We start from the raw sequence: 26,106 nt of genomic DNA, 5'->3' as shown, positions 1-26,106 counted from the left end.
TTATTTTTCTCTCTCTCAAACGGTCAAAAATCGGCCTAATGTTAAAGTCGATCACATCTGATTAGTCCCTCCTCAGCAATTCTCTATTCTAACAATTTGCCAGTATAAGGTATTAGTAATTCTTGGATATCTATAAGAGCGTTCTATTTGTCTGGAAATGCCTATTTTTGTGTATTGTGAATTATTTGTAGACACTGTTATTCTTGGTTCAGATTAAAATTGTCAATAAATTTATTGATCCACGCGGTTACTCGAACAAGTCTTGTAAACCTACGGGATACGTACGTCACAGGAATTCATTTATATGACTACTTTTCAATGTTGTATAGTCAGTTACGTTTATCATGTTTATGGTTGTTTTCTTTTGACACTTTAGTTCGGGTTCTTTCGAAATTTAAATTTCCGGCTTTGCGCTTTTTAGACGACCGCAGGTAGTATTATGTTATGGTGTTGTCTGCGTCTGCGTCTGAAGGCATTTTGGTTCGCAGACAATAACTTGAGTATAAGTTTATGGATCTCTATGAAATTTTAGCACAAGATTCCATACCACTGAAGGATGGTTGGGATTGTTTTTAGGGGCTTTTGTTTTTTGGGGTTTAGTAATTAGGGGCCAAAAAATGGTCAGTTTTACTGGTTCATGGAAAATAAATTGGTTCGCAGACAATAACTTTAGTGTAAGTGACTTATGGATGTGTAAGAAATTTTAGTACAAGGTTTCATACCACAATAGGAGGGTCTGGATTAATTTTGGGGGTTATTGTCTTAGCTGTTTTGTAATTAGGGGCCAGAAAGGGGCCAAAACAATTACTTGTCTGGTTTTAAGACAATAACTTGAGTATAAGAGATATTTCTTTGGTCAAAAAGGAATTAGAGACCAAAAAGGGTCTAACAAAAACAATTTTTTGTCAGGTTCACGGACTTGAGTATAAGTGTATGGATCTCTATTAAATTTTAGCACAAGGTTCCATACCACAATAGGAAGGTTTAGATTTATTTTCGGGGTTATTGTCGTAGCTGTTTATGAATTAGGGGCCAAAACAAGCATTTTTCCTGTTTCAGGACAATAATTGGTGTGTAAGAGTATAGATTTCTATGAAATTTTACCACAAGGTTCCATCCTTCAAAAGGAAAGTTTAGAAAGATTTTTGGAGAGTCCTGGCCTATACCGTTTAATAATTAGGGGTCGGAAAGGGTCCGAAAACAACAATTTTTCTGGTTTGCAGGCAATAACTTGAGTATAATTAGTTATCAAAGGTACCAGGCTTATAATTTAATACGCCAGACGCGCGTTTCGACTACATAAGACTCGTCAGTGACGCTCAGATCAAAATAGATGTATAGCCAAACAAGTACAAACTTGAAGAGCCTTGAGGACCTAAAATTCTAAAAGGTTGTGCCAAATACGGTTAAGGTAATCTATGACTGGGATAAGAAAATCCTTAGTATTTCGAAAAAATTCATACTTTTGTAAGTGTATGGATTTCTATTTAATTTTAGTTCAAGGTTCCATACCACAATAGGAAGGTTGGGGTTTATTTTGGGGGTTATTATAGTAGCTGTTAAGGAATTAGGGGCCAAAAAGGGCCTAACAAAAACAATTATTTTAATTCTTTGGGTTCTTTGACATGTTGAATCTAACTGTGTATTTTGAATTTCTTATTTTGGGACCGGTTTTCAAATTGGTCCACATAGTCCAAATTTAAACTATTTTGATTTTATGAAAAAATGAATTCAAGGGGTTCTTTGCTGAACTGAATCTAAGCATGTATTTAGATTTTTGATTTCGGGTCAAGTTTTCAGTTGGTCTAAATTGAGATCCAAAATCAAACTTTAAATGGTCCACATTGATGTCTAAAGGGTCCAACATTAAACTTTGTTTGAATTAAAAAAAAATGAATTCTTGGGATTCTTTGATATGCTGAATCTAGATTTTGCAAATTGGCCCATGATAGGTATAAGTCCAATTTAAAATTTTTCAGTTTTTCGACCACATTCATTCTGTGTCAGAAACCTATGATGTCAAATATTTAATCACAGTCTAAATCCAGAGCTGTATCAAGCTTGAATGTAGTGTCCATACTTGCACCAACTGTTCAGGGTTCGACCTCTGCGGTCGTATGAAGCTGCTCCCAGCGGAGCAATTTATTCATCTTCCAGAAATTTACGCTCATCACACAAAATTACGTCCGATAGCTGCTGTTTAAGTTTTCATTCTCTAGATACTCAATCCGCTATGTTAATTTTTGTTGGCACATTTTGCCATTGCTTAGGATGCGATGAATTGTGAATTTCACCAATTTAATTTCCTACAAAGGGCTTGTACTTTCTATTCCTGCCTCTAATTCAATGTTCATACAGGTTAACCACAAGATAATTTTTTCTTCAGTCAGTTCGGCGCCCAATCAAATTATTACATCAAATTCACAACACGTTACGCTAAACATGCGAACAGACATAGATACTGTTTTATGTAGTTTTTCTCTCACCTGAACTGATTTGAAAAGTTCTTCAAAATCAAATGCTATACGAGCGAAAACATGTTACGGTGATTTGGCACGAATTCTGGTAATGGAGCCATCACTTGATTGGTAACTTTAACATTCCTCTTACGACGCGTATAGCTGAACTTCGCGTTCTTTTATTTTTTCTCTCCCTCAAATAACTCGAAAGTGTGGCTGATAACGCTGAAAATTATGAAACTTTTATTTGGAACTTATGATTTTTAATTTTATGATATCTCTTAACAATAACCTTTGTGGCCCAGTTTTTCGTGGTAAAATAATCGGATATTGAGTATAAAACGGTTAAAAACCGGTGTAATTTTAATCCATCCTAGGCAATCCTATGTTGTCATCCAAATAATTTGCCAGTTTTAGGTAGTAATTCTTGGCTATTTATTAGAGCGTTCTATTTGTCTGGAAATACATCTCTTTGTGCATTGTGAATGATTTGTATTTCGGGCTCTGCAAAATTAGACGGTAGACAAACTTTCTAGTCATCGTTGTTCTTGCTTCAGTCTACAATTGTCAATAAATCTATTGATCCATGCAAATACTCAAACAAGTTTGGTAAATTTACAGGAATATATAGTTTACTGTGATACATTTATATGAATACTTTTCAATGTTGTACAGTTAGTTATGTTTATGGTTGTTTTCTTTTGACACTTAAGTTCGGGTTCTTTCTGAATGCAAGTCTCCGGCAATATTCATTGCTCTTTTTCATTTTGCAGAAATTTACGTTTATTGCATCAAATTACGTCCAAGAGTAGTTGTTTAATTTTTCATTCTAAATACTAGATACTAATTTGCCGTGTTAACTTGTGTTGGCACATGTTGCCATTGCTTAGGTCAATAGGTTGCGATGATTATGTAAATTTCTCCAATTTAATTTGCTACAAAGGGCTTGTACTCTCTTTTCCTTTCTCTAATCTAACGTTCATACAGTCTCACAAAAGAATCATTTTTCTTCGATTACTTCTAACGCTTGTATTACTGAAAGTAGTTGTCTATATATATATATATATAACTTAAGCAGATATACAACTGGAACATAATCTTATCGATACCGACTCGAAGTTGTCGATATCGTTGATATCAACATCTTAAACAGACACACCCGAAGAAACTAAATTGTCTGTATCATAACTTAAGCAGATAGACATATGAAACATAATTTTTCTATATCGACATCTTAAAACAGACAAACCAAGAGAAACTAAGTTGTCTATATAGATAACTGAAGCAAATGATAGACATTTGGAACATAATTTGTCGATATCGTCGATAATGACATCTCAAACAGACGAACCTAAAGAAATAAGTTGTCTATATATATATAATATATATATTTTCTTCCCTCGCCGGGATTCGAACTCATGCATATATATATATATCTTTTGGAAAATGTTGTTTGTGCTGTATTTAGACCCCTTTACAAAGAAATTTGTTTTGCATGTACACGTATAAAAACTGCGGTTTTTATCCAACGCAATCATAGGTTTGAACGTTGTTTTCAATTTAGACTTGTTTATATTTTTTCGTTTGGGCTTGTATTGTATTTGCCTTCGGGTTTATATGATCCGTTCATCCTATTTCGACTCTTCAAAATTCAAGAGTCAATCCCAAATTGAGGTAAATTATATGGCCTTCCAAATACCGTTTCGATTCCTAACATCACTGAAGAGACATTAATTGTCGAAATCCGGATATGGTGTACAAATTTTTGCACCTCATGTTTGCGGTATACCATCTTTTTCGCAAGTTTATTGTTTTCTGTTTGGTATTAAATTAATATAATTAAGATCCATTGTGTTACATCTGTGGTCCGTTGATTTGGCAATCGCCATGGCAGTCAGCAGGGTTTAAGAACATCCGTTGTTCGACCTGCTAGTCAAATGCGTTTTGTTAAAATATACTTTTCACTTTTTTGGTCTTTTGGAAAATGTTGTTTGTGCTGTATTTAGACCCCTTTACAAAGAAATTTGTTTTGCATGTACACGTATAAAAATTGCGGTTTTTATCCAACGCAATCATAGGTTTGAACGTTGTTTTCAATTTAGACTTGTTAATATTTTTTCGTTTGGGCTTGTATTGTATTTGCCTTCGGGTTTATATGATCCGTTCATCCTATTTCGACTCTTCAAAATTCAAGAGTCAATCCCAAATTGAGGTAAATTATATGGCCTTCCAAATACCGTTTCGATTCCTAACATCACTGAAGAGACATTAATTGTCGAAATCCGGATATGGTGTACAAATTTTTGCACCTCATGTTTGCGGTATACCATCTTTTTCGCAAGTTTATTGTTTTCTGTTTGGTATTAAATTAATATAATTAAGATCCATTGTGTTACATCTGTGATCCGTTGATTTGGCAATCGCCATGGCAGTCAGCAGGGTTTAAGAACATCCGTTGTTCGACCTGCTAGTCAAATGCGTTTTGTTAAAATATACTTTTCACTTTTTTGGTCTTTTGGAAAATGTTGTTTGTGCTGTATTTAGACCCCTTTACAAAGAAATTTGTTTTGCATGTACACGTATAAAAATTGCGGTTTTTATCCAACGCAATCATAGGTTTGAACGTTGTTTTCAATTTAGACTTGTATATATATATATAATTGAAAACAACGTTCAAACCTATGATTGCGTTGGATAAAAACCGTAATTTTATACCTGTGCATGCAAAACAAATTTCTAGGTAGAGGGGTCTAAACAAACACAGCACAAACAACATTTCTGAAAGACCAAATGAGTGAAAAAGTATATTTTAACAAAACGCATTTGACAAGCAGGTCGAACAACTGATGTTCTTAAACCCTGCTGAAAGCCATTGGCGATTGCTAAATAAACGGATCACAAGATGTAACAAAATAGATATTATTATTAATTTATTACCAAACAGAAAACAATAAACTTTCGGAATAGATGGTATACCGCAAACATGAGGTGCAAAAATTTGTACACCATATCCGGATTTCGACAATTAATGTCTCTTCAGTGATGTTAGGAATCGAAACGGTATTTGGAAGGCCATATTAATTACCTCAATTTAGGAAAGACTCTTGAATTTTGAAAGAGTCAAAATAGGATGAACGGATCATATAAACCCGAAGGAAAATATAATACAAGCCCAAACGAAAAAATATAAACAAGTCTAAATTGAAAACCGCAATTTTTATACGTGTGCATGTAAAATAAATTTCTTTGTAGAGGGGTCAAAATACAGCACAAACAACATTTTCCAAAAGACCAAAAAAGTGAAAAGTATATTTTAACAAATCGCATTTGACTAACAGGTCGAACAACTGATGTTCTTTAACCCTGCTGACCTGCCATTGACGATTGCCAAATAAATTGATAACGAGATATATAACTGTAGCAGATAGACATTTAAAACATAACTTGTCGATATCGACAGCTTAACCAGAAGAAACGTATAAAATGTGACTGAAAACAAAGAATCGATATCGACGGCTGATGTTGTTTTTGTTGCAAGAAATATAATAAAAGGTGCATATTGATATCGAGTCTTGGACATACCCCTCAAGATGATCCCATCTCTGAGCGTTTTTTTTTTCAGTCAGCCGGTTGTAAATCTCGGGTAACACGGTTTGTTTGTAAATGCGAGGATGTTTGTGTCTGTCTGACTATTATGACATTAAAGTCTCACCTCAGCTGACATAGTCTCGACGTTGTTAATTAACACATTAAATGTCATCTTTTAAACTTCTCCCTGAAGTCCCAATTCAGCAGCAATATCAGCTTTTATATATGTTTTTATGCTTGTGTCATCTTGTAATGTATTAACGTTTACGGTACGGTACGGTTTCAATTTTTCAATATGACGGACATTGTTCTCAGTTTTAGGAATTTTGATTTGTGGTCTCGACCGATCATTGTGCGATCTTATAACCCCACCCCATCTTTCCCCGACCCCCTTCTTCGTGGTGGCGGTTATATCTTCTTTCTTATCAGTAGCATACGTGTGTACGTGTGCCAGAATTTAATGAAGCTTATATCATTGGTTTATATCAGCAATGTCTTTGACACTTTCGAAAATAAGTGCTGAACAAATATTTTTAACGAGTTATGCTCCTTGGAAAAAATAATTTTAACGGAAATCGCATTGCATTTGCTCTGAAACCTTCGTTTGTTAAAGATATTTATAAATGGTTTTAAAGAACAACACAAAAAGTACTTTTTTTCGTTATTGCCCTTTGAAAGATAAAATATGTGCAACGCGGTGGACATTGCAACTCCGTTCTTTTATAATTTTTGATGTCTTCTTAAGAAATTATGAATCATGTAGGTAAATCTACAAATCAAACAGTAGAAGTGTAAAATAAATGCCCATTGGATTTTCGACTATTGATTGATATACAAATCTACCTAATCCTAAATTAAACAATGTTATTGCTGAAAAAAAGTCCAGCATTTTGATGATATCGTCTTCGATGTATTTATTGATGAGGTCAGTGTAAAAGTAAGATTTTGTGTGACATATAACAAGAAATGTGTATCAACGATACGAACGTTCTCAAAACCTCTGGAAAGAATCGAACTCGTGTCATTATAACTAAACACTTCAACGTCTTCGATATATCTTCTTCAGACCAATTGCGCGTGACAATTTTACTTTCGTTTTATAACAGGCAAATTTTCAAGAGATTGTCAGTAAAACAACCATCTAAACAAAATGTGTTTGATGACTACGATAATTGGTATCCGTGTATAAGGAAGAAGAACTTAACATGAATTATATGATTTAAATCAGGCTTAGTGGAATGGGGTTCAAAATGAGTAATCTGATTAGAGTATAAAATTATAAATTCCTTATATGATACATGTATAAAACACAAGAAACAAAGACCATCTCCCTTTGTATAATAATGATAAAACACAATAATCCCTGTCACCACTTTTATACCTTAATCAAAACACAATGAGAAGAAGTTATTCACTTTGTCTAGGATAATAACAAAACTTAAAGTAAAATGGGATGAGTTTTAGAAAAGGACAAAAAGTCATTCCCTATTGTATAGAATTTGTTTCTCAAATTAAGACAACCGAGGATAACCGTGAGTCATTTGTCTTAACACATGTACTTATTACAGAAAATGAAAGATGTCCTATAGTGATTGTGTTTTAACAATCCTAGACAAAAGAGGAAAGATATCAGGTCATTGTCTTTTACAATAGTATACAGCTTGAAGCGACCGATACGACCCCAGTTCGTTGCGTTATACGCATTCAATTCAACACGTGGAAGTGACCTGAAGTCATTTTGTTATACTGTGGTTTTATTAATTTTCATGGATACCAATTTTCGTGGATTGAGGAAAACTTGCATTTTCATTGATATTTGATTTCGTGGTTTTGCCAAATATGCATACATTCCTTTAGAAATTTTGTGATTTCTTGGACATTGGAATTCGTGGTTCCCGGGTAACCACGAAATCCACGAAAATTGGTATCCAACGAATAATAATGAATCCACAGTACTAGTCCTGTGCATGGTACACAAAAATGAAAACGTCTGTTCGGCGTGTTTTATAATGGTTTACAAGGAGAGATGACCTGGTATCATTGTTTTCAGCACTTATAGGCAAAAGATATATGTACTTATAGGCGCTCTTGTGTAGTTGTCCAGTAGCGGATCTAGGGGTCGGGGTTATTTGACTTGTCAATAGATTTTACTTGGCTGCCAGATTTAAAAGTACTCTATATCTACTATCGTAAAAAAATCTAAATTTGGAAACAAACATTATTGAAGGGTAGTTAGTGCTAAAAAAAGTCGATGAATGATCGCCATGTTGACCTTTTTCTTAATCTTGCCGTATACTGATAGTTTTTTATGTTAACATTTTCCTGTGTATATTCAAGTTTTCAAGTTGGAGTAAAAAGAAAAGCAAATAATTTGTTAATATCGTCTTGTAAGAAGAACGACTCATATCAGGCTACTATTTCAACAATGTCTTCTTATTTGGAGACGTCGTCATTTAGGGGTAATACTTTCTACAGGAATGGAACGACAGAATTGGACAGTATGTTAATTTTGACGTCTTGAACTTTTTTGCGTCGGCAGATTTTCCTATCAGGTTTGAAGATATTAGACAATTACTTCCACTTGACCAGTATTTTCTTTCCTTTGCCATGGCGGGAACGTTGTTTAGCAGGCACGACCATCGAACATATTCTTTTAAGATGTTATAAGGCTGATCGTCGCAAAGTCCATTGTAAAATGCATATGGCAAGGTAGTTTCAGAAGAGAAGATTTTTTAAAAAAGGGAATAAACAAGATACACCAAGTAATGAAAATAAATTCATTGGAAATTCTGACAGGGCGAACAAAAACTAAATTACAGCACAAGTGAAAGAAAGATGGTTATTGAGGTAAAAAAATACAGACAAATGTATCAAAACAGGTTTATAAGAAATAATATTAGGTATAAGACGAGGGAAAATGACATTATTGCTCGTCTGTTAACGTTTTAAAAATGTCTTCTGTGAATAAACAATATCGAAAGAACTATTTAATGCTATTATCATCCAAATGGTTGATTTTTATCTATTATTTTTACTGTTTACATCCATAACAATGGTTATTGTTAACAGTATACAATAGTGGATAAATCAATGCAAAATTCGCAAACATTTTGTATTGCAGAACCAATTAATGATCTGACTGGTTTTCTACGATAAAAATGTACTGTTTAGGTTTACAAATTAAAATCAAAAATTGATTGATTCTATTGCAATTGTAAATGAGATATGTACGGTATGTATCTTCTTGAGCTAAATTATCATTTTGTGACAACGAAATTATGTTCATTGGGTTAGGTAAAAATCTTAGTCACTAATGAACGATACCTGGGTAGTTTCATATATTTATTTTGTTTATTTCTGTTAATATGATCAACTACAATTATTTCAGGTGTGTTCAAAATGATGGATTCTGTAGAATACGAACTGATTTCAGACACAGAAAGTGTAGATGATGACCAACAACAAATTTGCACAACCAGCTACGATTTAGAATCTAACGGTACACATTCAAATCCAATAATATACATGTTTTGTCAAATTATCATTGTACAAACACATACTTTTTTTTTTCTAAAGTTTAGGTACATACTTTTCCTCTCATCCATCTTGCATTTTCGGAATGGTTAACTATATTTTATGTGAGATAAACAAATATATGAATGATGTGGAAAGTGAATGTAATACGGTCAGGATGAATTTGGATTTAGATTTTAAAAAACCTATCGTTTTGACTTGTAACCTAAACGATTTTTTTTGATTTTTTTTTTTGGTTCAGAGGAAAGTGTGTCGTTGTTATCTTACTTGCACAGATATATGTGTGCTCTTCCTTACGCTATCAACATTTCTAGAACGTTTTCATTCTTTTTTATGCATATAGATGTAAAAACGATTATCCAAACACAAGATAATGAAACGGCATCAGAAAAAGAAAATCCAAATTTAGAACAGTTGCCTAAAAGAACCATAGGTAACTTGCATTGTATTTAAAAAAATACTTTATACATTTACCATGACTTTTTATTAGTGTTTGAATGTTGTTTTTGCATCTATGTTTTAAATGTTTTGTCTAAAATATCAAATGTACAAGGGACAATAGTAGTTCATTGATGTTCAAAGCTCGTACATCCATTTGAATACACAATCCAAGAAAGTATTTAAAAGAATCCCATGTCATGAACTCCAAAACGAAGCGAGACTTGGTGTGTTAACAGGTGGTCGTATCCTGCGATGCATTCATCATCAGGGCACTCAAAAGCATACGAGTTTAATAAAATGTAATTCACAAATAATGTCTGAGTTTTAATTCTAAACTTTTTGTTTATTTTCTTTTACTTAATATTATATTCATCTATTCTGGCTTAAGTTAAAGTTAAAGTCTTAGTTATGTTTATTCATATATGAAGTTATCCCTCTTTTCATTTTTTACTATTAACTAACATAATCGTAATCGAATAAGAAATGTGTAACATTTATTTTCATATTATATGCGTTCAAATGAGAACCAAGTGATTGATTTCGCGACTTTTGGTTTTATTATCATGCATGTAACGACCGTCATATAGGGGAGTCATTAAAAGATGCTAGCAATATCCTAAAACTGCATATCAGTAAAAGATGCACCTATTATAGCAGGCATATAAAAATATACGGTTTACTTTTTTTTAAAAGCATAACAGTAACGATCGTTCTGAAAACATTACACGGCTTAATTGAATACAAATAAGTAATATGTAAAGGTAATCCAACAATGGTCCTTAATTGATTTAACAATGATTGATCAAAGGGGACACTTTAAAAACGTTTTATTATATGAGAACCTGCTTCCAAATGTAAACAATGTTTTCTGATATTTTTGGTGACAGTCTTTTACACATGTTTTAAGAGAATGGCGAAATTGAAAATGGTTTTTGATTTCATCTCAACATGCTTTTCGGATCAATGAATACTAAACATCGATGTACATTATATTTATTATACCATTCTAATCTAAATATAAAAACACTGATGTTAAACATTTTCGTGTATTTTAGGTAGAAAGAAATCACGGAATCCGTATAAGTGCAACAAATGCAAATTTTCCAGCAACGAAGAAGCAAAATTGCTTAAACATGAAATTAACCATTCCAAAGAATACCCATTTAGATGTACAATGTGCGAAAAGCGCTTTAGAATTAGGTCTAATTGCGATAGGCACATCAGGTAAATAACAAAATATTATTTCGATTTATTCTTTGAAGACATTGGAATCGAATAGAGAATTTAATAAATGGCAAAACTGAGTAAAAATAGACGATATTAATAACATTTACCGTTTATGTTGAATTGAAAATCAAAGTTGTGGAAACTTATTAGAAGACCACTTACCTTTTATCTCTTAATATTCAATGGAAAGCATGTCACAATTTTACGAATAGAAAGGCACATGGAAACTTTAATATTTTAAAAGTAAAATCTACGTCGGGGAAATTTTTTCAATCTACGGTAATCACAACTTTTACTGTTATGAAATGACTTTTTTTCTATACTTGTTCGTCTTTTCCCTTTTTTTAATCTATCACGGTAGTGTCTGCAGCACATTTTTAATAGCTTTCGTTTTATTTCTTCATATTGTAAGTATATGTTTTCTTACACGCACTTACTCGTGGTGCAAACAGAATGTCCTTAACATATCTTTGTGTAATCCCATAAGCTTTATCCGCTTTCAAAAAGAAAACATCATTAAACCAATTGCAGAATAAAATGTATTCGGTAAACCATTCACTGATTGCATTCGATTGTAATATTTCTCCAGACCAAATGTTTAATTGTTGAGTCTATATATATCTATAGATATATCAAAATTATATAAATTTACACCAAATAATGTATACACAATCATGGAAACTTGAAGGTCTCAATTTTATAAAATTTATCAAGAGTGTGTGTAAATATGTAGTATGAATACTGTAACATGTGTTTTAAACACCTTAAGCTTTTCAACGCAGCATTCGTATATATAGAATGCATTTGACTAAATTTCTACCAGTATATTAACAAAGTGTAATAATAAATGCGAGCTAAATTATAGATTAAAGACGTTTGTTTTAGTTCAAGTTATGTTAACAACAAAACATGGTTCTGTAAATACATGTTGTTCTTTTCTTTGTTAAATAAAAATAAAACATTTCTCAACATAAAACATTTTTATTATGTTACAGCTCACACAAAGGAGAGCGGAATCATACATGTCCAGTTTGCAAAAAATCCTTTACAACGAAAGCGAACTGTCAAAGACATATGTAAGTATACAATTCCGACACACATTCCTGGTTTTAAGGAAATCTGATCACTAAATATGCCCGATACCCGTTTAGTCTACAAAAGACTCATCAGTCGCGGTCGAATCAAAACAGTTAAAAGGCAAACAGTTTTTTTAACAGTAAAACAGTAAGGAAATAAATTGCAGTTCTAGTACAAAAATTTGACACTTACTTGTTAATGATTGTTAGTTATTGAGATGGCCTGTTTATACGCATTACCACATAACCAAAATACTGCAAAAGTAATTAAAATTAGGGAATAAACAATTTTAAAAAACTGATGTGGCTAATTAAATTTGTGAAAATTGAAGCCGCGTGTATCTTTTTCTTGGAAAACAACGAAATTAATTTTTATATTAGGTGTATTTCAGGCTTGGGGTAATTGTAATTGTAATCAGTAATCAGCTTTAATCGATTATAATTTTTAAAGTAATAATTGGAATCATTTATTTGCCTGTACCAAGTCAGGAATATGACAGTTGTTGTCCATTCGTTTGATGTGTTTTATCATTTGATTTTGCCATTTGATTAGGGACTTTCCGTTTTGAATTTTCCTCGGAGTTCAGTATTTTTGTGATTTTACTTTTATAAGCCAAAAATCTGATTACATGTAATTTGATTTAATCAATTATTTTTCAAAACACAGTGTTATCCAGATTACTTTTTGATTACATTCTGATAACAATGAGAAAAAATCTCCAATTGTGTTTATGGTCAATATATCATGTCGTAAATGAACATTTTTATTATCTATATTTGATAAATATATAATTTGTTAAAATAGTTTTGTTTACTTTAAGAATGTTAAGATATTATGAAATATTGATATACATGTAATTTGATACCAGCAAAATGTTAATTTGAAGATATTTTTTAAAACTTGTTTTGTGAGGACACCATTACATGTTGAAAGGTAGAAATGACTTTTGTAGTAAGTAAAACTCACTGGCATAGAAATTTAATTTCTCTCATTCGAAAAACCCTTGCTTTTTGGCGAAAATATGCTCAAGATTGGCCATATGCAGAGTGTTTTCATATCAACATTTTTAGCTATAAATGTGTACAGTGAATTAGTTGATATTGTACATTGTGAAAAGGGGATTAGATATGTAAAGTTTGAAGTTATTATACAATAACATATCAAATGAAATCCTCTCTCATAAAGTGCTACAGTTATAACCTTTATTCATTAACATCATTAAAATAGGTTATTTTGAAATTCATTGTAATCAGATATAATCATGATTACTTGCCAATTTAATCATTAATTTAATAAGTTACTTGGAGAAATGGTGTAATCATAAATTTAATTTAATCGTACAATTAACAGAGTAATTGTAATTTAATCAATTACATTGAAAGTAATCGGACTCATCTCTGGTGTATTTATCATTATTTTCCTGATGACTTATTTCAAATTAAATAATGTCAGACTTTTGTTATTTGACTTTTTTGGACGAATATTCCAATATTGTCACAGCGATAATACCTCTGCAAACTGTGGATTAATTTTAAGCATGCATGTTTTTAAAATATTTTCTATGAAATAAGTGATGAAAAACGATTTCAGAATTGTTTTACTGGTTTTAACTTTTAATGCATTTGTTCCTTGATATAATATTTTTAGGGAAAATCATAAAGAAGCTGCTGGACCAGGAAATGGCTATTGTCATTCTGCAGCACATTCTAATCTTATAGAGGGTAAGAACTGTTTTGTTTCAAACAATTCAATTCCAAACTGATATTTCAAAACACTTGTGATAGTATGAATTAGACTAATTGAAAAGATAACGACCCTTCGTCTTAATAGAAAACATTGTTACAAATAAATTATCAAAAGTAGGGCAAACACAAAACATTAATACAGTAAACAAATATTGAGAAGAACGAACCAAACATGAATCTGGTAAGAAAAAAAGTATAACAAGAATACCGAACTTCAAGGCATATTCAAAAAGGAGAAGTCCATAAAAACTGACAAAATTAAACGATATCAATCAACGGAACAACTGAATAACAACAGCAATATTCCTGACTTGGAACAGGCATTTTCCGAAGAAAATTGTGTGTTAAAGCTGGTTTTATAACAAGCTAAACCTCCTACTTGTATGCCAGTTGTTTATAGATCCGCTATATAGACAAAACTGGTTGAGCATCCAAAACAGACATAATAGGTTAATGTGACAATCATTGGGATCCAGCAGCCAAAAATGTGTCAACATACGTCACTGACATTCAACACAACTGACTAAAAATTCAAACAAACATACAAATAAATCTAAGACGCCAACAAAAAAGGTCTAGATAGTGAATTTGACAATGACGCCAACAACAAAATTTTGTCGTTGATAGTACATACCGTATATAGTATTCACTTTCTTGATAAAGTAAACATTAAGTAAATATAAATACAAATCCAAGAGTTAAAATAAAAAGAACACTGTAAAAACCCTTTGTGTCCGAATCGCACCTTAGGACCGACCTGAACCAGGAATACACAATGTCAAAAAGTCAAAAACCCGGTGGCGGGTTGTATAAATACCGAGTCACGTCAAGAGTCATACGACCAAAAGAAATATAATAGCACGAAGACAAATAAAGGGTAACTTAACTAACATAAAAAGATACATAACTTAAGCACCTAGAATCTTTAACTCAAAAGCATCTTCTATTATATGTGAAAAACTGAAAATTGAGAACTCAATTCCAATTGTGTTAACATAAAACAGATTTGTTAATGCTTACCATATCTTTATAATTCAGAGAAAGATGGAATAAAAATTAAAGATGAACATGGTGCACCACCTAAAGTCATCAAAACTAAAAAGATTGATAGAGAGTGTATGATAGACATTGCTGCATTAGAAGAAGACAATAAAAAGGAAAACACTTATGAGTCGAGAAATTTTAATTCTAAACGTACATTGGATGGTAGTAATTCAGATAATAAAGTCCAAAGGAAAAGACACAAACTTTTTTTGGATAAAGAAAAGAAACTTTTGACAATAACTGATTGTTTATATTCAGATAAAGATGCAAACATTAATTCTACCAAACTTGTCTCGGATAAAGATTACACAAACAAAAGTTCATTAAAAAATATTATATCAAATGACAATGAAACTGAAATTGATTTGCCTGCATTGGCAAGTCCAAGAAAAAGATTTCAAAAGAGTTCAAGAAAACTTTTAACACAAAGTGAGAACAATATACTTCCAGGTTCAAAGAAGAACAACGGAAATAGAAATAAAGAACATGGTGGTGACAATTTCGGATCTTGTTCTGCGACAATTGATATGCTTAGTAAAGGCCCCTTAGATCTGGAAAATGGGATGGATGTACCACGACTAGACGATTTTGAATTCAATTTGAACAATGCAAAAGAATTTACTTCTAAAAACAGTGCATTCGAAATTGTGGTTGACAAGGAAGGTAAACGTAATAAAAACTATCAAAGTGTGTCCAAACGAAATACATCAGGAGATGCACTTGACGGCAACCAACTCGATAAAACTCCAGGCATCTCTAAGTACTTCTACGGAAATGATGCACAAGCCGAAGGTGGGAATTTTGATGCAAATGAATTTTCTATAAGCAACGACCTAATTTTAACATCATCTGTACAACATTTTAATGGCAGTAACTCTTCAGAAAAACAAAAAGCAGAACAAAAGCAAACACCTGAATATAGTTCGATTTCAGTAGATAATTCTGATATGAAAATATTAAGTGATTCTTTTCCAGTTCCTTCAAAATTTAACAAACCTGATATTATCTACACTAGGATTTTATCTACGACACAAACAGAAGGTATAGACAGTATATTCGAAAATAAATTTGAGGCAAAAACTATAAAAAGAAAAACAGAAAAAGAAAAACAACAGAAAGACGGAATTGGAAAGGAAAATAATAAAGTTACAAGTAACAATGTTCGTCAATCATCATTTCCAGGGTCCTTTCCGAAGAAAATTGAACAACCTGTAAGGACGCAATTCTGGGATCATAACAACTTAATTCGAAAGATCCTGGTTTGGAATCCTGTCTGGTTTGATGAGTATGGTAAGGTTATATAATTGTTCAATTACAAAATAAAATGAAGTAAATTTGAATAGGCCACATTGTTAAAAAACATATTTGTTCAAAAGCAATATATTATGACGTAAATCTGAATTGGCTACATAATTTAGAAAATACATGAAATAAGATTAAACACGTAACAAGATTACACAAACTTAGTGATTGCATTACAGAGCGGTACTTATCGTTTTAAATATTAATGAAACATTTGCAAATGGACTTAGATCAAGAAAAAAAAATCAATCAATCTGTTGTCAAAATTTCAATTATACAAACAAAACATGTAATATAATAAATTGTCAATTGCTTTGATAAACACTATTAGTTGAAGGAAATGTGAGGGAGTGAAAATATCCCATTCGGAAAGATAGAATAATTTGCAGATCAAATTAAACATGTCATTCAGTGTCTTCCCATTAAAGATTTTTTTACCATTTTAAAACCTTGATTTCCTTCTTGTTTAATGGAATTTCATTACAGAGTATTTAACTTTATTTAATGACTAATTGATATTGAATATGAAAATACCAATAAACTACTGGTATGTCTATCCCCCATGCCAATGAAAAGTAATGAAAATTATGTAAAACTCAAATATAGAGTATCAGTCTTTTAAGTAACAAATTACTTGTTACATTCCAAAACAACGTATATTTTCTTTAACAGAGAAGTTGAGGACAACTCCGCCAGATATCTCGAAAGACGTTAACCACTTCTTGACAGCATATGAAAGTCGAAAGGATTACTTTAAAACAGTATTGCCTCATCTGCTTTTAGAAACATGGGAATCAGTAAAGAAGACATGTGTTTCCTACATAAATGAATTCTTATTAACTACTTCATTATATCAAGCCCCAGTAACTTTTATATCCAACTTTTTTTTCAAAGCACAGTTTAAAGTGACATTTTTGTAAAAAAAAAAAGCTTATTGTCTAATGAAGCTCATGTATAAACGCTTGGAAACAATGAATCTTATCTGCAACTTTTTTTTAAATTGAAATTAGACATTTGTTTTGGTACATACAATATGTCATCGTATATCTCTATGAATTGCAATTTTAGATATGTCAGTTTTAATCTGTATCATCTTTTTTTCTAGTGTATTCAAGAATGGCATATCCTGAAAGGAAAAAGACCTGTTACAAAATGTGTGTTTTGTAATCGAAATGATACCGACATCAGCATATTTTCCAATGCATATTTCACAGGTATTATAATGAAAATAAGCTTATTTCAAGTCAGTGTCCTTCACTTAACATTTGATATAATTTATCAAGTGTTCTGTTTAATACCATATTAAATTGCTTTCTTTGTAAAGTTAAGGGTACATACAACATAATCATATTGATAATGCAGTTCAATATATTTAAAAGCTTATGCTGTGAAATTACTTGAAAACGTGAGGTGAGGAGCTATATGACTAAAAACTGACAAAGAATAGTCAAATACATCCAATGTCAACTTTGCCTGATGTAGTTGGAATGTTATTTCTTAATATTTTTTTATTTATCAACGAAGAATTAATTCAAGAAATTTATATTATAAATCATGTACCGAGGTATTGACTAATGAACTGATCGTAACTGACTAGTAGTCTTCTTGCACAGAATCAATCGCGTACGAGTAAATAAAAATAAAATTTAATTAAAATGGTTCGCCCGAAGAGTTTGTCTTGATTTACATACATCAGAAACGCTGAAACCCACAAATCTAAGGGTTATTCCATTAAAATGTATGTGGGAGGGTAGGAAGGGACTTTCAACATATCCCTACAACCAAGAACCAGTTTTAAGATAATTTTGCATAATGGTAAAAGATGCATACTGAAAAAAGACCCATGACCCACATTCAATAATTAAACTTCCCTTCCTACCCTCTCACATAATTTTAATGGAATAGCCCTACAGCCAAAAATGTATTAATACTTAAATACGTTACGACCTATATGACCAAACATGATATTAAAAGAAAAAACTAATTCATCTTTGCTTCACTTTGCACGAAGGAGATCAAATCATAGCTTCATTCTAATTGTAAATTTATCAATTGATAAAAATTTCAGAAATAAATGTTATAAATCATATCAATAACGAACCACTGACTACTTAGCTGTTACCACTCCAAAGACTAGCATCATCAGCGGTATCGACGACATGTTGTTATAACAGTTCATTCATTGGCTGTGCCCGAAGCGCTCTTCTCAGGAACGATAGGAAATCCAAAAATGCATACGCTATTTAAACCATTATAATAGTAATATTATATTAATTGTTGATGAACAGTTTTCCTTGAAAGAAAGATTTTGTCGTTATGCAATGTAGAACATGACAAAAACCACACATAGTACATATGTTATCCTTTTATTTTCGGAAATGAGTTCATAGTTGGGTATATTTCAAAATATACGAAATGAAAGCGTTCAGCAAAGTACATGTGTGTGTGTGCTACGCATGAAATAGACATTTTACAACAAAATTAAATTTTTCCATTCGTACATGAGAATACACATATTGCTTATGACATCTGCTGCATTCTAAGTCTATTTCAGGAATAACTATTGACGTCAAAACTTATTACATGTGTTGATCATTCGCCTTTTAGTTAAGTCTGTATTGATGAACAAATATGTTTAGATAAAGATTAATTGTGTAAAAAATGTAGTTATATGTGCCAATTTATAGTCAAGCAAAAACCATTGCAATACTTTAAAGAATGAATGAAGTACTTAACATGAATGATAAGTCCCGGTTCCCTGTTTTAATTTAACATTTGTTGTTCATTATAGCACACAGTATTAAAAAATGTGTAGCTAAAGCAACAGCTACAAGAAATTCATTCCTTCGTTCAACAATGGATTTACACCTCAAAATAAAGGAATGTTTAAAATAATTTCAAAACTTCTTATTTCTAATGATTCTGATTGTTACTTTGCTCGAAAAATAAGTTGATTTAAAAACTAACATAAAAACGCACTGCACTATCAATTTTAGTAAAAGATCACAGCTTTAACAAAGACGACGTTCTTATACTGCGATCATCAACAGGTGACGGTAGATATAAAGCTTCAATGTGTTATATAGAGGATATAACTTACAAACTGTCAAACAGCATAAAAAGCATACCAACTTACTGTCATGCAGGTAAGTTCTGATAGTATTTGATATAATAACGGAGTATACTTTTATATTTTTACAGCTATGGTGTATTTATTTTAACAATGCCAATGAAGGATGAGGTAGAAATTAGACATAAGTGTTTTTGCCACAGAATGCACCAAAACCAAATCTTTCGTCAAAATAGAAGAGGTTTTATGCTTTGAAAGAGCTTCATATGCAGAAAAATTAAAACGATCGACATTCAAATAAAAATTGCAAACGAAACCGATCATTTAACTGACAAAAATGAAATAGATGAACTACTTCTATCATCATAGGAAGTAAAATTTTATTTAATTATTAATGGGCAACAAATCAAGCAAATGAACTTTTAACAAGCAATCAAGAGCAGTTTTAGACGTATCGGTGGGTTGAGAAAAAACTTTACGACAGAAAGGAAGTTTTTTATTGTGAACTTTTCGTTTCTATTTAGCAACATTACAGCAGCGCCTGCATATGGAGTATAGTTATGTCTCCAGGTTAATACGATGTTCAAGATTTTTCAATTTGATTCATAATTTCCTTGATAGAGGAATGCTGCTAACCACAACCCGTAATCTTTTCCATTATTGAAACATCACCGAATGAGAATTATCACCGAGCAATTATGAGCAACATGACGGGTGCTGTTTATGAAGCAGAATCTGATTATCCTTTCGGATCACCTGGCATCACCACTAGTTTTGTTTAAAAGGGTTTTGTGTCTTGCTTTCTTTTTCAATGCAGTAATTGTGCTTTTTAATTGTTCGTCATTTTCTGTGGTGTATCTACTGGTAACAGACTCGTCTATTCCATGTACCGAAGAACGTTTTTCAATTTAAAGATTTCAAAATTCGCAAAGTTTTAGGGTTAGTAAATATACATCATTTGTACATGATCATGACGGATGGTTTTCGATTTGATGATGTCTTAGTGTTAAATAAGAGTCAATTACAAATCCGCATTGCGTGATGCCTAACGGCAACAACTTATTGACGTATTTAACAGTAGTATTACGACGGGTGACATACGTTGAGCAGGATCCGGGTCAACCCCCGGCTGTCATGGTGGGGTTCATGTTGCTTTTGTTTTGTGTGTAGTGTTATGTGGATTTATTGGTCTTTATTCTAGTAACTCTACAACCGTATCAGAAAGAAGTCATGATTTGTTAACAATTAGTAGTTATTAATTACACGGAATAGAAAAAGGGAGGGTAACATCAACGTATAAGATATGATTTCTTTATGTACATTCAACTCCTTTCATAGGGTTATTGTGCTTCATATTCTATCCGCTAGGGTGCTTTTATCTTTTTCAACTGAACAAAAATATTTTTATATTTCCTATATGAAGTAATATGAATTTCATTTCAGATACTCAAGGGTCTTCAGCAGAAAAATGCAATACAGTATTAAAACTTCAATTAAAGTCTAGTCATTTTGAAATGTTTCCTAGTAGCAAAAAATGTGAATCCACTCTAGAGGTAAATAATATTACCATTTAAATGTGTTAAGATATGACAGTTTTCCATTTAGCTAAAAAATGAAAGCTGCCTCCCTCATGTCCTTTTTGTATTGTTTTATTTGCAGGTTAAAATCTTCCAAATACAGGTTTTATTTCAAATGCTTACCGTACATTCTTGAAAATTTATATCTACTGATAAGTGTTTTGATCTGAACGATTAATTTATACAATGTATTAGATTATATTTCTGAAGCAATTAATTTATTAATGCATGTTTAAGACCCAAGTGTAAAATGATACACAATATGAGGAATGTAACTTTTTACTTAAAACAACATGTGTTTTGTTAATCAGGGTTATGTTATGTTTTTAATTTTTTTTTAAATAAGAAAAAAAATGGAGTCTTATATTTCAATTCGATTTAACATGAATATTCTCCAAGGTATTAACGTAAGTACATAAAACATTAAAAAGTTAAATTCATAGACTAATAAATATAATAAAACAATTCCTCTTTTCAGTTCGTTCATTCTCTGAGGGATGTCCTTTCAATATATAATGGTTTGGCAACATCGTTTGAGACACAATTGATCCGTCATGTGTTGAAACCAGGCAACATTGATATTTTCAAAAGTATTTCTACTGAACACAAAGAAAGGGACTTGAATGTGCTTGTGAATGAGGTATATTTGTCAATGAATAGTATATGACATAATTACAAATAAGAGTAGCCATCACTCGATTTCAATTGTCGAATGCCAAACTTTGATAGTGGTATTTGCGTTAGAGTTAACTTCGAATCGAAGTTGTTAAAACAAAAAAAAACAAAAATTTGGAATAGCCAAATACAAATTGTTCTATGATATGAGCATTCAAAGGTTTACAGTGTTTGGCTTCTAGTCGTTTTGGTTGAATTTAATTTAGAATTTTATATCTTGTAACGTCTTTCGAGCTTTTAAATTTGCATCGTATCTAATATAAATTCTTCAGTTTCTCTTAATTTTGTCTGGCATAGCAAAAATAAACAAACAAACGTATTGTTAATCATCAGTAAACATCAAATTGTAGAGTATCATTTTCTCTTTTTTATAAATAATGTTATATAATGACCTTTCCATTACATTTTAGAACGATTATAACGCTATACAGAGAACAGCAATATTAAATGCAGCAGATTTGATTTTGGAAAGAAATATAAGTAATCGTGTCTGTCTCATTCGAGGACCTTTTGGGACCGGGAAAACGGATATCCTTATTGGTATCATAAAGGCAGTATTTCAGGTCTGTGAATGAAAATCTTAGTTAAAAATATTTATACACATATGTCTTGGTTATCATATCGTCAAGGTAAAATACCAAAAGGAAAAAAATGAGTCATTTGAGATTTTTTGATGGGAATTTCTTAAGAAATAATACATCTCCATAACCATGATAACATTAGAACAATAACATTGTAGTAACTATAACGATACATGTAAAATCGATCTTTAAAGGCCTAAAAGTACCTACACTATCTCCAAGAGAAATATTTTGTTGTCCTTGCAGATAAAGCCCCAAACTACATCGTTTTTGTGTGTAAATCACATTACACAAACTGCCAGATAAAGGAATAAGGTATTGACAATTCACAAATATTCCATAGATACTTAGTAAAGAGGAAATCTTAAATAACCAATGGTCTGTTCTATTTTTCTTCATAATTTCAACCAAAGATGAAGAACTAGATCTTATTCACTGATACCTAAATTGCATGATAAAACTTATCAAAGATATCAGGCTTATAATTGTTTACGACAAACTCACAGTTCATCTATAAAAACAATTCAATGGCGCTTTTTGTTTTACATTTTTGTTACATAATTCCATATATGAAAAAAATTAAATACATTGAAGTACATCAACGATATAATGCGAGAATATTGGTAATGCGCGAATTGTGTGTTTATTAGTATCGGATTTTTATATTAAACAGTTTTAGGCACATCATAACTTTCCAAATCTCAAGTGGTTTAATATCAGTAAATAGGTTAAGAAAATGACTTAGCGTCTTATTTCACGATATTAAATCAAAAACAGTTTTATCCAAAAACAAACCATCAGACACAAATTCAGAAATCAAATACTAGTGAGGTTACTTGGCAAGTTTAAAATTTCAATAAAAGTTCAAAGGATAACTCCTTCTTGATGCATCTACACCATTTCCCTTCAAAAGATTTAATTGACAGCCAGGAAATTGAATGTTATAATAGTTTGAATGTAAAACTATGTGAATGTGATATTCGAAATAAACATTTTATGGAATGTGAAAAATATGAGTTGCGTCGGATATAAATCGACCATTATGCAAATGCATATCAATACGTATGTTAACCAATTCGGGTTGAAAAATCTCTACGGATAATCTGTAACTGTTTAAAAATTGAGTTGTTAAAAAGAACCCTTCAAAACAGACCAAAAACTTATCTTTTATTCCGTATTTGAATGTTCCAAAATCAATCAAAAGCTTACACATGTACATTTATACGTGCACTTGCATAAGGTCGATTTCTATTCGACGCAGCTCATATGTATAAATATTCTGAATAATCTTTTTCGTATATCCATAACCATCAGTTCCTTTTTAAGTGCAGATAATGTACACAAGCAACTTTACTCTCATTTTTTTTTATATTTTAGCGAAGTGGTGGCAAATGCTGCATTGCCCTTTGTGCTCCATCACAAGTAGCAGTTGAAAATCACATGAAAAGGTTGATTAGGGAAAGACAGAAAATGCAATTGAAAAGTGGGTGCTGTAAAAAAAAAATTTCGATTTAACAAAGATTTCAGATAAATTCTAAATGACTGAATAAAACAAAATTCTTTATGGTGTTTTGAAGAATTAGTTGTTGATAGATAATTTTTGAAAATATTTTTTGATTTCATTCGCAATGTTTACGAAACTTATGGTTTGAATGCTTATCATCTCCAATCAATGGTCATTTATTGATTTCTGATATGTCATTGTTGCTTCAATTGTGAGATTATAGTGACTACGAGAATGAGGAGGAGATTATATCTGCTAAACATTGAGAAAAACTGTTATGCTGTTTGTCAAAAACGATTTTGGTTGTTTGGTTTATCACATACTTTTATTGTTATTCACCTGCAAATTCCTGTCATGACTGCGCTGAAAAACATCCACTGCCTAAAAAGAAAATTGTATACACAACTTTCCAATTTTAACATTAAAATACAAAAAATGTAATGATTATAACACATATTAAGTCGTTATCCAGTTTTAATATGTTAAAAAGGACTAAAATACTTGAACTCTTGTTTTCCGTTTCATTTAATACAATTTAGCATTGAAATGTCGACTGTTAACGTTTCATTTTATTTCCCTTTCTTTACAAGATTAGAATAAGAACAAAAGCATTGTATATATTTTTTTCTAAAAATATAAATGTGATTCCTGTTGTTACTTTATTTGTTTTAGAAACTGGTTTATTACTCATTGGAGATGATAGTAACTACCATCCGGATGTTCAGGCGTACTCACATAAGACACATGTACAAAACGGTCAGTATATGATAGACAACCTTTGCATTCTGCAGTTGCAATAACATCACACAGACAATCAAAATGAAAATTATCTATAAAACAATTCCACACCAAAAGCAATTTAATCTTATCAGCAGTGTAAGGACACATTACATAAAGATGTATTTTATTATCCAGAAATCATCTAAAATTGAAAATTCAAAAACACTGGAATCAATGGTAAATATTGAAAAACTACACGTGGCATATATCTTTGCCGGTATTGCAAATCATTGAGGGGAATCACGTTTTGCGGCGCTCAAAATATTCATCTTTTTTATGAAAATCTTATATGTTTCACTTATTTATGCCTCAAATAAAAATCTGAAATCACAGATAAAGTTTAAAGACACCTGTTATTGAACAAATTACTGCAACAGTTTACAATAATATTTTACCGATGTTCGAAACTCGTACATGTAAATCTATTTTGAATAAATCAATCGTGAGATGAACCCGAATTAATACAAACGAAGCTTAATCGTGTGCGTTGAAATGACCACGGTAAGTTTCTCCTGTATGTATGCCTTACGCAACCAGATTTAAAAGAAAATTCAAGAATAGAAAATAAACCACAATCGTTTAAATTTCTGATTGTACGATTATTCTTGGGTCTTCAGATCTAAAATTGTTTAAAATTCACAACAAGCTGTAAATTCAATAGAGAAGTAACTAACTGGCAAGGTTAATGACATTGATCATATATATCATGATACTGTTTACAAATTATTTCCATTATGATAATAAAGAGATGTGCATATTAACGTATGATATTTTTCAAGTAACAAAAAATACTTCACATTTTAGAAAAAGAACATTTTAAGAGAACAACTGCGACATCTAGTGTTGTGAATGAAATTCAGCGTTTAAATGTAAAGATTTCCATTATTGAAGAAACGGAGCATAGTACAGAATCAAATGTAAGTTTATTCATAGTACAAAGTTGTCGTAAATTAACTTTGAAAATCATTTACATTACAAAATCATATTTTACAGAGATGATAAGACTTGATCAGAGTTCATAAGACTCGAGGTAGTTTTTTTTAATTTTTTTATTTCTTATTTTCTTATCTTTTTGGAGTGAACTAGATTCGCGATTTGTCCTAATTCAAATTTTGTTTTGAATTTATAGCTAAGGAACTAAAATAATCTAATCAGATTGTTTCAGAATAATAACTATGAAGAGCATCCCTTAAATGATATAATCCTTACATTTTAGAAGAAGGAAATGAATACACTTTTAAAGAAACGAAATGAATTGACTAGTCAGGTAAATATTTAAAGAATTATACCCTTTCAATATTTACACAAATTTGTAACAATTTACATGACTACAAACGAACAAAATTAATGTTTATATACACATATATAGTATGAGTGGTTTCATGCTAGTGGTTTCGCCCTGAGAGTTAACGAGCATGGCTTAGTTCTTCTGCTTGTTGCTTGTTTTATATCAAAGAATGGCCGTTTGGAATAATGTGTCTAGGTAGGGTTGAATAACTATC

General features: G+C 31.4%; 2 protein-coding genes across 7 annotated transcripts in view; one reads left to right on the top strand and one right to left on the bottom strand.

Annotated features, from left to right (window-relative positions):
* Window positions 1–26,106, bottom strand: part of LOC127724635 (E3 ubiquitin-protein ligase rnf213-alpha-like) — a 1,011,139-nt gene that overhangs the window by 425,130 nt on the left and 559,903 nt on the right. The gene's annotated exons all lie outside the window — the stretch shown is intronic.
* Window positions 9,439–26,106, top strand: part of LOC127724645 (probable helicase senataxin) — a 29,706-nt gene continuing 13,038 nt past the window's right edge. Inside the window, exons 1-15 of the mRNA XM_052231670.1 lie at window positions 9,439–9,546; window positions 11,078–11,246; window positions 12,245–12,325; window positions 13,974–14,047; window positions 15,110–16,405; window positions 17,090–17,214; window positions 17,523–17,631; window positions 19,414–19,563; window positions 20,931–21,040; window positions 21,543–21,704; window positions 22,150–22,302; window positions 23,698–23,803; window positions 24,497–24,580; window positions 25,409–25,521; window positions 25,821–25,871. Coding sequence (XP_052087630.1) covers window positions 9,447–9,546; window positions 11,078–11,246; window positions 12,245–12,325; window positions 13,974–14,047; window positions 15,110–16,405; window positions 17,090–17,214; window positions 17,523–17,631; window positions 19,414–19,563; window positions 20,931–21,040; window positions 21,543–21,704; window positions 22,150–22,302; window positions 23,698–23,803; window positions 24,497–24,580; window positions 25,409–25,521; window positions 25,821–25,871 — 2,883 coding nt within the window. The 5' untranslated portion in view covers window positions 9,439–9,446. The remainder of the gene's footprint in view (window positions 9,547–11,077; window positions 11,247–12,244; window positions 12,326–13,973; window positions 14,048–15,109; window positions 16,406–17,089; window positions 17,215–17,522; window positions 17,632–19,413; window positions 19,564–20,930; window positions 21,041–21,542; window positions 21,705–22,149; window positions 22,303–23,697; window positions 23,804–24,496; window positions 24,581–25,408; window positions 25,522–25,820; window positions 25,872–26,106) is intronic.

The sequence above is a fragment of the Mytilus californianus genome, unplaced genomic scaffold (assembly GCF_021869535.1).
Source record: "Mytilus californianus isolate M0D057914Y unplaced genomic scaffold, xbMytCali1.0.p SCAF_14, whole genome shotgun sequence".
Taxonomy (NCBI): Eukaryota; Metazoa; Mollusca; class Bivalvia; order Mytilida; family Mytilidae; genus Mytilus; species Mytilus californianus.
Note: the sequence above shows the minus strand (reverse complement) of the source record. Positions and strands in the feature narration are given on the sequence as shown.